Source organism: Plecotus auritus, assembly GCF_963455305.1.
Source record: "Plecotus auritus genome assembly, chromosome: 9".
NCBI lineage: Eukaryota > Metazoa > Chordata > Mammalia > Chiroptera > Vespertilionidae > Plecotus > Plecotus auritus.
Genome location: NC_137783.1, coordinates 46,946,557 through 46,963,057, shown reverse-complemented (window position 1 = coordinate 46,963,057; position 16,501 = coordinate 46,946,557). Strand labels below are relative to the sequence as shown.

Genomic DNA, 16,501 nt, shown 5'->3' with positions numbered 1-16,501 from the left:
TTCTGATACTGATTAAGAATGATTTTTAAGAAAAAATGTGAATACAGAGCTTTATTACTGATATATATCTATATCTATATCTATATCTATATCTATCTTCTATCTCTCTCTCTCTCTCTCTCTCTCTCTCTCTCTCTCTCTCTCTATATATATATATATATATATATATATATATATATATGATATATATATATCTTCTATAGAACAGACATGGAAAAGATAAAGCTGTTATAGCCAACCCCCCCCCCCATAAAAATCCAAGAAAACTGAGCAAACATTTGTAATTTTTTCCTTCATCCTCTGTATTAAACCTGTCAAAATGGGTGACAGCCAGATCAAATTAATGAAAACCATGAATTATATTCTTTAGAACATGAAGCTTTATAAATTAGTATGTGTGTTAAGTGCACTAATAAGGTTTCTGAAGTAAGATTCCCAGCAGCTTATGTGTGCTTTCAACTATAATTAAGAATTTACCTGTAGGTAACAGTGTAAATATTTACATTTTCTGACTGTCTTACTCAAAAGAAGGGCTTTTGGACAGCCACAATACACATATGTCAGCTTCAGGCATAGAAATTGTTTTACAGGTACAGAAATTGATAGTTATGAAAACTCCAAGTAACTTCCATCAATTTAGTTTTCTCTCAACTGAAGCTTTACACTGCATGGCCTTATTTACATTCATCAAAACTATGTCCATAAAGATTCATAATACAAGCTTTTCAAGTTTCAGTATTATCAATGAATATGTTAACGTTAGGGCTTCAATACCTGAGGTGAGGGAAACTACATGTCCACTGTTGGCACTCTTCTTGTAGACTCTTAGTATGTATGCTCAACTTCTGCTCATACAAGAGCTCGTCAATGGCTATAAACATTGCCTGGACTTTTTCAGTGGCACTTTGATCAAGTTTCTAGAAGAAAATATTACCCCAAAATATTTAGGTGAACTTCAATCTCCATTAAAAGTCATAAAGATTGAAAGCAATCAGATTTTGTTTGTTTTCAATATTTAGTCCATTGAAATACTGTTGAATTTCCACAAAAGTTGTTAGTGTTTTCAGATCTTAGAATATTCAGCTGTCCTCCCTATTTCTATTTAAAGAAAACATAGAAATATCTACCTTTTTAAAGTAACATTTTCTTCATAATAAAAATACTGTATTGTAATCATTTTGAAAAATCCAGGAAGTATAAAGAAAAAGAAAAATTACCAATAATTCTACCACTCAAGATAATGATTGCTAATTTTGATATAGGTGCTTGGAGATATTCCAGTATTTTTTTAGAGCTTAAGGTAGACAATTCAATATATACTAGAGGCCCAGTGCATGAAAATCAGGGGGGTCTCCTCACAGTCTGGGACCCCTTGCGGGATGTAGTAGTGCACCAAGTGGGAGGTGGCCAAGGAGGAGCCCGAATTGGCGCCAGATGCCATGCCACTCATGCTCATCCTGGCCCGCTGCGCCTACTGCCGCCCCTCAGTAGTGCTGCCGCAGAGTTGGGAGAGATTCCCACCGTGGCAGCTGCGCTCTCCAGCTGTGAGCCCGGCTTCTGGCTGAGCGCCACTCCCCCTGTGGGAGCACATTGACCATCAGGGGGCAGCTACTGCATTTAGCATCTGCCCCCAGGTTGTCAGTGGGCATCATAGCGACCGGTTGTTCTGGTCGTTCTGCCGTAACGGTCGCTTAGGCTTTTATTATATAGACTAGAGGCCCAGTGACTGAAAATTCATGCACTGGAGGGGGGGGGTCCCTCAGCCTGGCCTGCCCCTCTCGCAGTCTGAGAGCCCTCAGGGGCGGGAGGCGACCTGGCAATCAGGGCAGGCGATGCCCCATCACACCTCTGCTGCTGTCACTGCCGGCAGCGCAAGCTTCGGCTGGCCCTGGTTACCTGAGCCACGGGCAGCCCTGGGAGAATGGGCAGTCGCCATACAAGGCTTGCCTGTGCCTCGGGCTGGCCCTGGGTGGCTGGGCAGCCGCCATCCGAGGCTTGCCTGTCCCTTGACCGTCAGCTGGGCAGCTGCCATACGAGGCTTGCCTGCACCTTGGGCCGGCCCTGGGCGGCTGGGGGGCTGATGGGACTGGGGGACTCCGGAGGTAGGTGTGCGGAGCGGCTGGACCCGCCTGGGGGTTGGCCCGGCTGTGCCGCGCACCTGCTGCCCCAGCAGGGCTGAGGGGACTGGGTGCCACCATCTTGTGGCTGTGGGCGCCACCATCTTTGAGGGTGTGGCAGTCAATTAGCATATTCCCTCCTTATTGGTTGTGGGCATCGCCATTTTGTGAGGGCATGACAGTCAACTAGCATATTCCCTCTTTATTAGATAGGATATTACTTTAGAGTGTGCATTTTTCACTTGGCAATTTAGGTCATATCCTTGTCCTCTGTAATCTATCCTATAGCAGCAGTCAAAGGTTTGGCTATAAAATGTTAATCTGATCATGTCTCTCTCTCTATATATACTAGAGGCTCGGTGCACGAAATTCGTGCACGGGGGCGGGGGTGTCCCTCAGCCCAGCCTGCACTCTCTCCAATCTGGGACCCCTCGAGGGATGGTGGGATTGGGCCTAAATGGGCAGTCGAACATCCCTCTCACAATCCAGGACTGCTGGCTCCCAACTGCTCGCCTGCCTGCCTTCCTGATTGCCCCTAACCGCTTCTGCCTGCCAGCCTGATCACCCCCTAACCAATCCCCTGACAGCATGATTGATGCCTAACTGATCCCCTGCCAGCCTGTTTGCCCCTAACTGCCCTCCCCTGCAGGCCTGGTTACCCCTAACTGCCCTCCCCTGCAGGCCTGGTCACCCCTAACTGCCCTCCCCTGCAGCCCTGGTCCCTCCCAACTGCTCTCCCCTGCAGGCCTGGGTCCCTCCCAACTGCCTTTCCCTGCAGGCCTGGTCGCCCCAACTTCCCTCCTCTGCCGGCTTGGTCACCCCTAACTGCCCTCCCCTGCTGGCCTGATCGCCCACAACTGCCCTCCCTTGCAGGCCTGGTCCCTCCCAACTGCCCTCTCCTGCTGGCCATCTTGTGTCCACATGGGGGCAGGATCTTTGAACACATGGGGGCAGCCATCTTGAGTGTTGGAGTGATGGTCAATCTGCATATTACTCTTTTATTAGATAGGATAGAGGCCTGGTGCATGGGTGAGGGCCAGTTGGTTTGCCCTGAAGGGTGTCCCGGATCAGGGTGGGGGTTCCCTTGGGGCGTGGGGCGGCCTGGGTGAGGGGCCTGTGGTGGTTTGCAGGCCGGCCACGCCCCCTGGCAACCCAAGCGGAGGCCCTGGTATCTGGGACTTATTTATCTTCTACAATTGAAACTTTGTAGCCTGGAGCGGAGCCGAGCCTTCTGCTTGCTCCGTGGCAGCAGCCATTTCTGTTGGAATTTATGTATCTTCTATAATTGAAACTTTGTAGCCTTAAGCGGAGGCCTGGGCTGGCCAGGGCTGCAGAAGCTTGGCTTCCTCCATTGCCCCGGGCAACCCTAGCCTCCTGCTCTTTCCAGCTCCGTGGCTGCCCCCATTTCTGTTTGGTTTTATGTATCTTCTATCATTGAAACTTTGTAGCCTTGAGTGGAGGCCTAGGCCGGCAAGGGCAGGTGGAAAGCTTGGCTTCCTCCATTGCTGGGGAAACCCAAGCCTCCCTCCTGCTCTCTGTGGCCGTAGACATCTTGGTTGGGTTTATTTGCATATTCGCTCCTGATTGGCTGGTGGGCGTGGCTTGTTGGTGTAGCGGAATGATGGTTGATTTGCATATTACTCTTTTATTAGATAGGATATCTATAATAATAAAAGCATAATATGCTAATTAGATCAGACGTCCTTCCAGATGAAGCCAGGGCTGTGAGGGAAGCCTGGGTCCCTGGGTGCCTGCCAGTGGCCAGAGGGAAGCCTGGGGTCCGGGTCCCAGGTGCCAGAGGGAAGCCCAGGTGCTGGGTGCCAAAGGGAAGCTGCGTCTTAGGTGCCAAAGGGAAGCCAGTGCTGGCAGCTGGGGGGAAGGAAGGCCTACTCTGGTGGAACGACCAGTCACTGTAATGCACACTGACCACCAGGGGGCTGACGCTCAACGCAGGAACTGCCCCCAGCCTGCAAGCCCCAAGCCAGCCAAGGCGGGTGCCAGCAGGGGCCCCCTGATCACCTTACCGGTCACCCTGCAGAGGGAGGTGACCGGCGGCGGAGGCAGGGGGTGGGGCCAGCAAGCAGGCAGCGCCAGGCCAGCCAAGGCGAGGGCCCCCTGACCATCCCACTGGCCACCTCACAAATCGGCCTGATCGCCAGCCAGGCCTACGGACCCTACCCGTGCATGAATGTCATGCACTGGGCCTCTAGTCCTATATAAAAGCCCAGTGACTGAACGGCAAAACGACCAGAATGACCAGTCAACCAGTCGCTATGACATGCACTGGCCACCAGGGGGCAGATGCTCAACGCAGGAGCTGTCCCCTGGTCGTCAGTGCACTCCCACAGTGGGAGTGCCGCTCGCTGACCAAGATGAGCGGCACTCCCACAGCAGGCTGATCCCTGCAGGCCATTCCCCCCACCAGTGCCCGAATCCCGTGCACTGGGCCTCTAGCCTGACCGAACTACCAGAATGACCAGTCAACCAGTTACTATGACACACACTGACCACCAGGAGGCAGACGCGCAATGCAGGAGCTGCCCCCTGGTGGTCAGTGCGTTCCCACAGCCAACCTCCCATGGCCAGCCAACCGCCTGTGGTCCCTCGCCCCAGCCAGTCGGCCACCATCAGCCCCTGGTGCTAAACCATTTGTAGACAACCTGCTTCTGGGTTGGGGTTTTGTACATAACAGAGCAGCTCCCTCTGGTTTTGTCTCGCTCCTGTCCTCTCCCTTGCTGGGGGGAGGTGGGGAACCGCGCAGTGGCAGGGTGGTGGCGGTGTCTGGTGTCTGTTCCTTCTACACCCAGCCTAGCGACCATTGCCTTCTCTCCCAACCCCGCTGGGGCCTTCAGGCCCTGGGCTGGGCTGGGGAACCAGGAATGGGTGGCAGCGGACGTAGCCCCTTTCCCAGGGGGGACAAGGGCCGGCTCCCTCCTCAGAGCTGGTGGCCAACCTCCTGCGGTACTCCCCTACCCCATGCACAAATTCGTGCACCAGGCCTCTAGTGTTATGATAGTATCTGAATCTCTACTTACTCTCTACTTCATCTGTACTTATACACCTTTTTACATTCCAATGTAAGAAAAGTTATACCTTCTTTTAAAAGTATAACATGAGACCTAGCCAGTTTGGCTCAGTGAATAGAGCGTCAGCCTGTGGGTTGAAGGGTCCCAGGTTTGATTCTGGCCAAGGGCACGTGCCCAGGTTGCCGGTTTGATCCCAGTGTGGGGCATGCAGGAGGCAGCCAATCAATGATTCTCTCTCATCATTGATGTTTCTATCTTTCTCTCCCTCTTCCTCTCTGAAAGCAATAAAAATATATTTAAAAAAATAAATAAAGTATAACATGACAGTCCGTCTGAGTGTCAACCTATGAACCAGGAGATTATGGTTCAATTCCTGGTTAGGGCACATGCCCAGGTTGTAGGCTTGATCCCCAGTAGGGCTCGATCCCCTGTAGGGGGTGTGCAGGAGGCAGCCTATGGATGATTCTCTCTCATCATTAATGTTTCTCTCTCTCCCTTCCTGTCTCTAAAATCAATAAATATTTTTTAAAAGTATAACATGAGAAATACATATTTTTACTATAAAAATGAACATCAGCTTCTATACAATAAAAAAAGGGCTTGCTAAGTAGATATGAAGATTAACTGTAAAGACAATGCATATGTTTTTATGAATTACGGTTTTTCAAGCTCCTTGGGGGTAAGATGAGACTTCCCCAGTCTCAGTTAACTTAGTTGTTCTTTTTTTTTTTTTTAATACTTTTATTGATTTTAGAGAGGAAGGGAGAGAATCATTGATCAGCTGTCTCCTGCTTGCCCCACATAGGGGATTGAGTCTGCAACCTGGGCATGTGCCCTGACCAGGAATCAAACCATGACTTCCTGGTTCATAGGTCAACATTCAACCACTGAGCCACGCTGGCTGGGCAACTTTGTTATTCTTTACTACTAAATATTTATCTACTTAAATTCTATTTATGCCTGTTTGCTTTTGCTGGTATTTGCCTATTATAACTTTTCCCATCCCTTTATTTTTTTAACTTCATCTTTGTTGTTGGCACTATTACAGATGTTCCCATTCTCCCTCTCCCTTCCCCCCGGTGCTATGCCCACTTCCATCAACCTCCTGTCCCCCGCTTCCCTTTGTCCATCACCACACTGTTGTCTGAGTCTATGGGTTATGCATGTATGTTCTTTGGCTAATCCCTTCACCTTCTTTCATCCAGTTCTCTCCTCTCTCCTCCCCTATGATAGCTGTCAGCCTGTCCCACCCCTTTATTTTCAACATTTGGGAGGTTTTCCCATTTTTAACATGTTTCTTTAAAGAGCATATAGCTGGTCCTCCAGGTTGTCTAGTTTGTTGGAATAGAGTTGTTCGTAGTATTTTTTAACAATCCTTTGTATTTCTGTGGGGTCTGTTGTTATTTCGCCTCTTTCATTTCTGATTTTGTTTATTTGGGTCCTCTCTGCTCTCTTTGCTTCTTTGTGAGCCTGGCTAGAGATTCATCAATCTTGTTTATCCTTTCAAAGAACCAGCTCTTCGTTTCATTGATCTTTTGTATTATTTTTTTGGTCTCTATGTCATTTATTTCTGCTCTGATCTTTATTATCTCCTTCCTTCTGCTCACTCTGGGCTTTTCTTGTTGCTCTCTTTCTAATTCTTTAAGTTGTACAGTTAGATGATTTACTACCATTTTTTCTTGTTTTTGGAGCTAGGCCTGTAGCTATAAACTTCCCTCTCAGGACTGCTTTCATTGTATCCCATAGATTTTGGATTGTTGTGTTTTCATTGTCATTCATGATATTGTAAGTCCCTTAACTTTCTTCATCTGTTTCAAAATTGTTGACTAACCTAGGTCTTTTGCAATTCTATAACAATCTTAGGATCAGCTTATCAATTTCTACAAAAAGCCTGCCAGGATTTTGATAAGGAATGCACTGAATATATAGATCAATTTGGAGAGAAATGCCATCTTAATATTTAGTCTTCCAAATTATGAACATCTCTTAAAGATGTTCTTGAATGTCTTTCATTTTTCTCAGCAATGTTTTCTTGCTTTTTAGATATTTATTTTTTTAGTTTTTTTGCTTTAGATATTTATTTTTTATTAAATATATTTTCATTGATTTCAGAGAGGGAGGGAGGGAGGGAGAGAGAGAGAGAGAGAGAGAGAGAGAGAGAGAGAGAGAGAGAGAGAGGGAGAGAAACATCAATGATGAGAGAGAATCATTGATTGGCTGCTTCCTTCTGGTCCCCTACTGGGGATCGAGCCAGCAACCTGGGCATGTACCCTGACTGGGATTCTGTGACTTCCTGGTTCATAGGTCAACACTTAACCACTGAGCCACACCAGCCAGGCTGTGTTTTATTTTTCAATTACAGTTAACAATCAATTGTATTTTATATCAGTTTCAGGTGTGTAGTATAGTGGTTAGCTATTTATGTAATTTATGAAATGACCCCCTAATAATTCTAGTTCCCACCTGGCACCCTACATAGATTATTGACTGTATTTCCAATGCTGTAATTTACATTCCCATGACTATTTTGTAACTACCAGTTTGTACTCCTTAATCCCTTCACCTTTTTCACCCAGCCCCCCATTTATATTCTCAGGGTCTTCTTAAACTCATGTATTAGTTACAATCAGTTTTGTTTGTTTCTTTTGCAGATTCCTTAGAATTTTTTACATACTGAATTCTTTCCTTGTGATTATCTGGCTTGGTATCAGGGTAATAGTGGGCTCATGGAATGAACTGGGACATGTTCCTTCCTCATTTTCTGAAAAAGTTTATGAAAAGTTATTTATTCTTTAAATATTTGGTAGGATTTACCAGTAAAGCCATCTGTACCTGGGCTTATCTTTTTTAGTTCAATATATTTTTATTGGTTTCAGAGAGGAAGGAAGAGGGAGAGAGAAAGATCAGCTGCCTCCTGCACGGCCCACACTGGGGATCGAGCCCACAACCCAGGCACGTGCCCTTGACCAGAATCGAACCTGGACCCTTCAGTCTGCAGGCTGATGCTCTATCCACTGAGCCAAACCAGCTAGGGCTGGGCTTATCTTTGTAGGAAGATTCTTAATTGCTAATTTTATTTGTTATAGATCTATATGGATTTTTTTCTTTTTGAGTCAGCTGGAATTATATCTTTCTAGAAATTTGTCTATTACATCTAAAATATCTAATTTCTTGGCATGGAGTTGCTTATAATATCTACATTCCCTTAGTCCTTTTACTTTCTTGTAGGGTCAGTGTCCCTGCTTTCATTTCTAATCATATTCGTCTTTTTTTTTTTTTCTTGGTCAAACTAGCTAAAGATTTGTAAATTTTGTTGACTTTTTTCAAAGAACCAACTTTTTATTATTAATCCTCACCCTAGGAAATTTTTCCATTGATTTTTAGAAAAAGTGGAAGGGAGAGGGAGAGGGGGGAGAGAGAGAGAAAGAAAGAAACATCTATGTGAGAGAGACACATCGATTGGGGTGGGGATCCAGCAGGTATGTGCCTTTGACCAGGAATTGGAACCTGAGACCTTTCAGTGCGTGGGCCAACACTCTTACCACTTGAACACACCAGCCAGGTATCAAAGAACCAAGTTTTTACTTTAATGATTTTTTTCTATTGTTTTCTATTTCATTAATTTCTACTCTAATCCGTATTATTTCCTTCCTCTTCTTGCTTTAGATTTAGTTTGCCTCTTTTTTTAGTTTCTAAAGGTGGAAGCTTATGTTGTTGATTTGAGACCTTCCTTTTTTTCTGTAGGCATATTTTCTTTTTTTAATTGAGGTATAATTGACATACAACATAATACATATTCATTTTTGGTGTACATCATGATTCAATATTTGTATATATTGCAAAATAATCATAAGTCTGGGTAACATCCATCACCACAAAGTTATAATTTATTTATTTTTTAAAAAATATATTTTATTGATTTTTTACAGACAGGAAGGGAGAGGGATAGAGAGTTAGAAACATCGATGAGAGAGAAACATCGATCAGCTGCCTCCTGCACACTCCCCACTGGGGATGTGCCTGCAACCAAGGTACATGCCCTTGACCAGAATCGAACCTGGGTCACTTGAGTCCGCAGGCTGACGCTCTATCCACTGAGCCAAACCGGTCAGGGCTATAATTTATTTTGATGAGAAATTTTAAGATCTACTCTCTTAGCAAATTTCATATGTGCAACACAGTATTAACTATAGTCACCATGCTGTACATTACATCCCCATTATTTATTTTGTAAGTGGAAGTTTGCACCTTTTGACTCCCTTCACCCATTTTTCCCACTCCTTAACCCCCGCCTCTTGCAAACACCTATCTGTTCTCTGTGTTCTATGAGCTTGAATTTTTTCCTATAGGCATTTAAAGTTATTAATTTTTCTCTAAGCACCACTTATCAAAATGTACATCCTATACATTTTGATATTTTGCCTTTCCCTTTTCATTCAACTCAAAATATTTTCCCATTTCCCTTGCAGATTTCTTCTTCAAACCACCAGTGATTTAAAAGGGTATTGTTTAATTTCCAAATACAGGCACACCTCATTTTCATACACTTCGCTATACTGCACTTCACATATACTGTGGGGGTTTTTGTTTTGTTTTTTACAAATAAAAGGTTTGTGGCAACAGGCTCGGATGATAGTGCCTTTTTTGTTTTTGTTTTTTAGCAATTAAGTGTTTTTAGTTTAAGGTATGTAAATATTTTAGACATAATGCTATTGCATACTTAATAGATTACTGCACAGTATAAGCATAACTCTTACTTGTACTGGTAAACCCCCAAATTCATGTGACTTGCTTTATTGTGATACTCACTTTATTATGGTGTTCTGAAACTGAAATATCTTTGAGATGTCTGTATTTGAGGATATCCAAATTTCTATCTTGTTGACTTCTCAATTAATTCCAACATGCTTGGAAAACATGCTTGGTATAATTTCAATCCTTTTAGATTTACCAAATTTGCTTTATGTGTGTTTAAAGAGTATATATTCTTGCTGTCACTGGGTGAAATGTCAGGTTAATTGGGTAGATAGTGTTGTTCAAGTCTTCAATATCCTTGCTGATTTTCTGTCTAGTTGTTCTATCAAATATTGAAAGTACGGTATTGATGTCTCTGGCTAGAATTGTTGCATTGTCTACCTCTTCATTCAATTCTGTCAAATTTTGCTTCCTGTACTTTAAGGCTTGTTACATGTCTATACATTTACTAGAGGCCCAGTGCACAAAATTCGTGCACGGGTAGGGTCCCTAGGCCTGGCTGGCAATCAGGGCCAATCTGTGGGGTGACTGGCGGGGTGATCGGGGCTCCCCTGCTGGCACTTGCCTTGGCTGGCCTGGGGCCTGGAGGCAGCTCCTATGTTGAGTATCTGCCCCCTGATGGTCAGTGCGTGTCATAGCGACCAATCGTTCCACCGTTCAGTCGATTTGCATATTAGGCTTTTATTAAATAGGATAATTGCTTTATTTTCCTGATGAATTGGACGTTTTTCATTATGAAATAACTATGTTTCTAGTAGAATCTTATCCTAAAGTTTATTTTATTTGAAGTCAAATTTAAGGAATTTTTATGGCTGCCTTGGCTTTTCTTTTTAATATTTTTTATTGAATTTATTGGGGTGACATTGGTTAATAAAATTATATAGATTTCAGGTGTACAGTTCTGTATAATATATCACCTGTATATTGTATAGTGTGTTCACCACCATTTACCCTCTCTATCCCCTCTTTTACCTCCCTCTACCACGTTTTCCTGGTAATTACCACACTGGTATCTGAGTTTATAACTATGTATTATTATGGTTTTTTTGCTTAATCCTTTCACCAAGCCCCCTAACCTCCATTCTCTCCAACAGCTGTCAGTCTGTTCTCTGTATCTATTGGTCTGTTTCTATTTTTTGTTTATTTTGTTCATTAGATCCCACATATGAGTGAAATCATATGGTACTTGTCTTACTCTGATGGGCTTACTTCAGCTTACTTCATTTATTTAGCATAATGTTCTCCAGCTTTTTTTTTTTTTTAAATATATTTTATTGATTTTTTACAGAGAGGAAGGGAGAGGGATAGAGAGCTAGAAACATCGATGAGAGAGAAACATCGATCAGCTGCCTCCTGCACACCCCCCACTGGGGATGTGCCCGCAACCAAGGTACATGCCCTTGGCTACTTGGGCTGCTTGCAAATCTTGACTATAATAATAAAAGTGTAATATGCAAATGGACCAAACAGCAGAATGACCATTTGCACGACCTTCCAGACAACCATGCTATGACACACACTGTTGCCAGGCCAGCCAAAGCGGTGCGATGTGATTGGTCGGGGGGCCCCGCCATTGCCCCATGATCGCCCCGCAGAGGGAGGGGCGATCGATTGGTGGGGGGCCCCTCCGCGATCGATCGCGGAACCCTGGCCAGGTGAGCAGGGCCTCTCTCTGCTGGGTGATGGATTGCAGAGCCCCGTAATTGATTGCCCCAAAGAGGGAGGCCCAGGCTACCCAGTCGGCAGTGCTATGGCGGGGCTTCCCTCTGCAGGGCAATCCATCATGGGGCTCCAAGATCGATCACCCCGCAGAGGCCCAGGCCACCCGGCACTGTGGTGGGTGGGCGGGGCCTCTCTCTGCGGTGTGATCGATCTGGGGGCCCCACGATTGATTGCCCCACAGAGGGAGGCCCAGGCCAGCCAAGTGATCGCACCTCACGTCTGTCTCCCACAGAGGGAGGTGACCAGTGGCAGGGGAGAGGGAGGGCGGGGCCAGCTGCCGGCAGCTGGGAGACCCTACCCAAGGGGTCCCAGATTGCAAGAGGGCACAGGCCAGGCTGAGGGACACCCTCCACCCCCGTGAATTTTTGTGCACCGGGCCTCTAGTTGTGAATAATGCTGCAATGGATGTTACTGAATTCGTGTTTTGCATTTCTTTGCATATATATTCCCAGAAATGGAATCACAGGGTCATAAGGCAGTTCCATTTTAAATGTTCTGAGGTAACTCCATACTACTTTCTACAGTGGTTGTACCAATCTGCATTCCCACCAACTGTGCACAAGGGTTCCTTTTCTCCAAATCCTTGCCAACACTTGCTGTTTCTTGATTTATTGATGACAGCCATTCTTGGATCCCCATTGCCTTGGCTTTTCATTTTTGGACCCTCTCGTGTTTCCTCTGCATCTGCATACTGACTCATTGCCAGCCAGGGATGTATAGACAGCTTGGGCCCTCTCTGATCTCTTCTGCATGGATATGTGGAGAGCTTATCAGGGCCTCCTATGGCTGTCTAATTTTCAAGATCTCCTTGATAAATTTCTCGATAGTCCATTTATTGCCCCAACCAGTACTGAAGCCTCAGGCTATCTGAGCCACTGTTTTTACTTGTTCATGTGCCACTGAGTTTGACACTGTTATTGACAATGCTTTTGGGTATAGGGTTCATCCAAGTTCCACTCCACATCTACTGAGTCCTCTCTGGTGTTGAAGCTGCTAGTTTTCACAGCTTGTGCCTTTGTAGTTGAACAGATGCTCACTGTTCCTAACTCAAAGTTCTATTGACTTTCATGAATAACTATTACTATATTTGTTATGTACCTTGGTTCAGTTTTCAGAGTCCTGAAATGGTTGCTTTTGACCACTTTACCCAGTTTTATTGTTGCTTTTTAGGAAAAGGATTTGCCCAGCTACTCTGCCATACTAAACTCTACCTCAGACATAATGTTCTTTTATTATATTGTCTTTGTCAGGTTTGGGCATCAATATTATGCTGGGTTCATTTTTTTATAATATATTTTTATTGATTTCAGAGAGGAAGGGAGGAGAGAGAGAAACATCAATGATGAGAGAGAATCACTGATTGGCTGCCTCCTGCACGCCCCCTACTGGGGATCAAGCCCCAACCTGGGCATGTGCCCTCAACCGGAATCAAACCTGGGATCTTTCAGTCTGTAGACCGACATTCTATTCACTGAGCCAAACTGACTAGGGCTTATTCTGGGTTCATAAAGTGAATTGAAAATGTTCCTATTTATTAGAAAAATGTTATGTAACTTATTTCTTCTATAACTATATAATTCCGTAGTGAAGCCACCTGAGCCTAGAGCTTTCTCTATGAGAATCTCATATCTACTCTACCAGATAACCCTATGTAAAGTGAATCCCCCTCACAGGAACTTGACAGTCTCTCTAGATATACCAGGTTTCTTTATCTAGAAATGGCTAGAAGTGGAAGCAGATGATTTGTAAGCATTTTGTAAATTTGAATTGCTTCAATAAAACTGTGACTCTCTGAGACCTGAACCATGATTTCCTACCTTACCTGAGAGAAGCTCACTGTTTGATGGTGTGTACAAATTAATCTGAAGGAACATTTTAAGACATCTTCATGAGCTGTTTCCACCCCCATCCATCACTTCTTTTACACCAAAAGTAGTCTGCAGGGTATGGTAGTTGTTTCTTTTGTGACATTTTGGGGTGGAGAAGGTGGATGTGATGAAGCCAGTAATTCAGGACTCAATTCACTCTCACGTTGTGTTTTTTTGCCTTTGCACCAGAGTATATGAAATAGCTTCTAAAAGCTCTAGATGCGAGCTGGGAAGAATCTCGGTAACTGTAATAACATGGTGACAACACTTGAAACCTAAATTAGACTTCTGTCACAATCTCACCACTCAATTTATTTTTTAGCAGCTTAATGGGTACATTTTATTTTATTTTGTTAATCCTCAACCGAGGATATTTTTTCCATTTTTTAAAAAATATCTTTTATTGACTTTTTACAGAGAGGAAGGGAGAGGGAGAGAGAGTTAGAAACGTCGATGAGAGAGAAACACCTATCAGCTGCCTCTTGCACATCTCCTACTAAGGATGTGCCCGCAACCAAGGTACATGCCCTTGACCGGAATCGAACCTGGGACCCTTGCGTCCGCAGGCAGACACTCTATCCACTGAGCCAAACCGGCCAGGACTCCATTTTTTTTTTTTTTTTTTAGAGAGAGAGTGGAAAGGAGGGGAAAACAGAGAGAGAGAGAGAGAGAGAGAAACATCTATGTGAGAAAGACACATTGATTGGTTTCCTCAAGGGGGAAGGGTGGGTGGTAGGGTAGGATCAAGCCTGCAACCAAGGTATGAGCCCTTGACCAGAATCAAACCTGAGACCCTTCAGTCTGGGGGCTGAAGCTCTAACCACTGAGCAAAACCAGCTAAGGCTAATGGGTACATTTTAGAGTCTTCCATTTGGTGTGGAATTAGATCCTCTGTTTCAAATGTTGTAATTAACATCACTTAAAACTTGAATAAAACACTGAAATACTCCCTGGCCAGTTTGGCTCAACAGTTAGAGCATCATCCCATGGACCGCAGGGTCTCTGGCTTGATTCTCAGCCAAGGGCATATACCTTGGTTGCAAGTTTGTCCCTGGCCCCTGTTGGGGCATGTGCAGGAGGCAACCAATCGATGTTTCTCTTTCTCCCTCCTCTCTCTCCCTTCCCCTCAATCTAAAAAAAAAAAAAAAAAAAAAAAAAAAAAAAAAAAAATCAATGGGAAAAATATTCTCAGTTGAGGATTAAAAAAATGCATATATTGAAACCTAAAAAAAAGTGAAATAAAGTGAATCACCCTTATAATGTTCTATTTCAGCACCCTTTCATCTTAGAGCTCTATCGCCCCATATCCCCAAGTACATGTCTGACAGGAAATGTGCTCAATACTTGTTGAATAAATAAAGAAAAACTGAAAACCCAAGTATCAATAATGAGGGGAAACTCAATTATGATGCATTAAAACAAGGAAATGTTATATAACTATTCAAACTGACAGGTATGGAAGAAATAAAATGCTTATATGAAATAATGAAGAATGAGAAACTAGACCACTGGGATGCACATATATCTTATAACTATGTAAAGAAAGTATATATACATCTAAATTAAAATGCCTGGAAAATAATTCATGGTGATAATAATAGGTTTTAACAATTAGCAGACATTTTGCAAAGGAAGCAGGTTGCTGACAATATAGTATAAAGTCAGTATTGTGAAAAAGTGGTTACAAAATTTTAAGTGAAAAATAGAGCATAATATTGTATGTACACCAAGATTATGGCTAGGCCAAATTAAATATAGATTGAAAGAGGATACAGAAAAAAAAATACCTATTGCATCAAGGTGATAGACGTGTGTAAAATTTGGTCTTAAATTTTTAAAAAATTGCTGGTCTTTTAAAAATAATATTTTACATGGGAGATAGCCATAAATAAATAAATGAAGAAGTAAGTAAGTACTAGTAAGTAAGTAAATGTCAACACCCAATTAATAAGAAATGAATAACGTTTTGGGAAGTATCTTTAGTCCTTTTTACTAATATAAGAAAAATATATATAAAATTAGAACTATAAAAATTCTTTTTAACCTGCTCTTTTTCATTTAACAATATATAATGACTTAATAATAAACTTTCAAAAACATTTTAAACAAAGTAAAATTAGTGTTACATTGGTGGAGAGACACATTAGTGACCTGAGCACAGCAAAAGGAGTAAATACAGGCCCAGATCCATACTAACCCACAGTTGTTTATGTAAGCAGACCTAAAAATCAACCACTATATCTATAAAATAAAACAAATACTGAGAGGGTGAAGACTGATGCTTCTTTACAAAAGTTAAGTATTAAAATGTAAAGAAACATGCCCTAACCGGTTTGGCTCAGTGGATAGAGCGTCGGCCTGGGGACTGGAGGGTCCCAGGTTCGATTCCGGTCAGGGGCATATACCTTGGTTGCGGGCACATCCCCAGTGGGAGGTGTGCAGGAGGCAGCTGATTGATGTTTCTCTCTCATCGATGTTTCTGGCTCTCTATCCCTCTCCCTTCCTCTCTGTAAAAAATTCAATAAAATATATTAAAAAAAAAAATGTAAAGAAACAATGGAAGTGAGTGAAGGAATGAAAAATACTGATAAATCCTAACTCCCAGAATAATCTCCCAAGTGCTCCCTTCAGACCAATAACATAAAACTCACACCATATCCCCAGGAGAAGTCCGAGCTGCCTTCAGTAGAGATCCCTGTGCCTGTATAACTTGGAAAAGCAGACCTTGAATCCCCAGTGTCAGTTGATGTAAAAGGTGATTCTTGTGTGATGTCAGACTCACTGAAAGCAAAATTTGGAAGGAAGAGAGAAAACATAACTACTCAGCAATTATGTGATAAGCATATGTACAAATATATCCAAAGAAGCAAAAAGTCAGTGAAGAACTTGAAATTTAAACATCATGAAAAAGTCCTAATTCCTATAGAATTGATGGCAGTCATTGTACATAATTCTAGTCACAATTTATAATGAATACTTTAACATTCCACCTGTAACATGTACCTTTGACAAC

The 16,501-nt window shown here is 43.3% G+C and overlaps 1 protein-coding gene across 3 annotated transcripts in view; it reads right to left on the bottom strand.

The window, feature by feature from the left end:
* The window catches only part of FAM149B1 (family with sequence similarity 149 member B1), a 53,915-nt gene that overhangs the window by 26,052 nt on the left and 11,362 nt on the right, over nt 1-16,501 (bottom strand). For 2 of the 3 annotated variants that reach the window (XM_080642111.1, XM_080642110.1), the window contains exons 3-4: nt 16,140-16,269; nt 775-917 (exon numbers count right to left, since the gene is read on the bottom strand). In XM_080642111.1, the coding sequence (XP_080498237.1) occupies nt 775-917; nt 16,140-16,269 (273 nt within the window). The remainder of the gene's footprint in view (nt 1-774; nt 918-16,139; nt 16,270-16,501) is intronic. The other variant, XM_080642112.1, reaches the window with a different exon arrangement.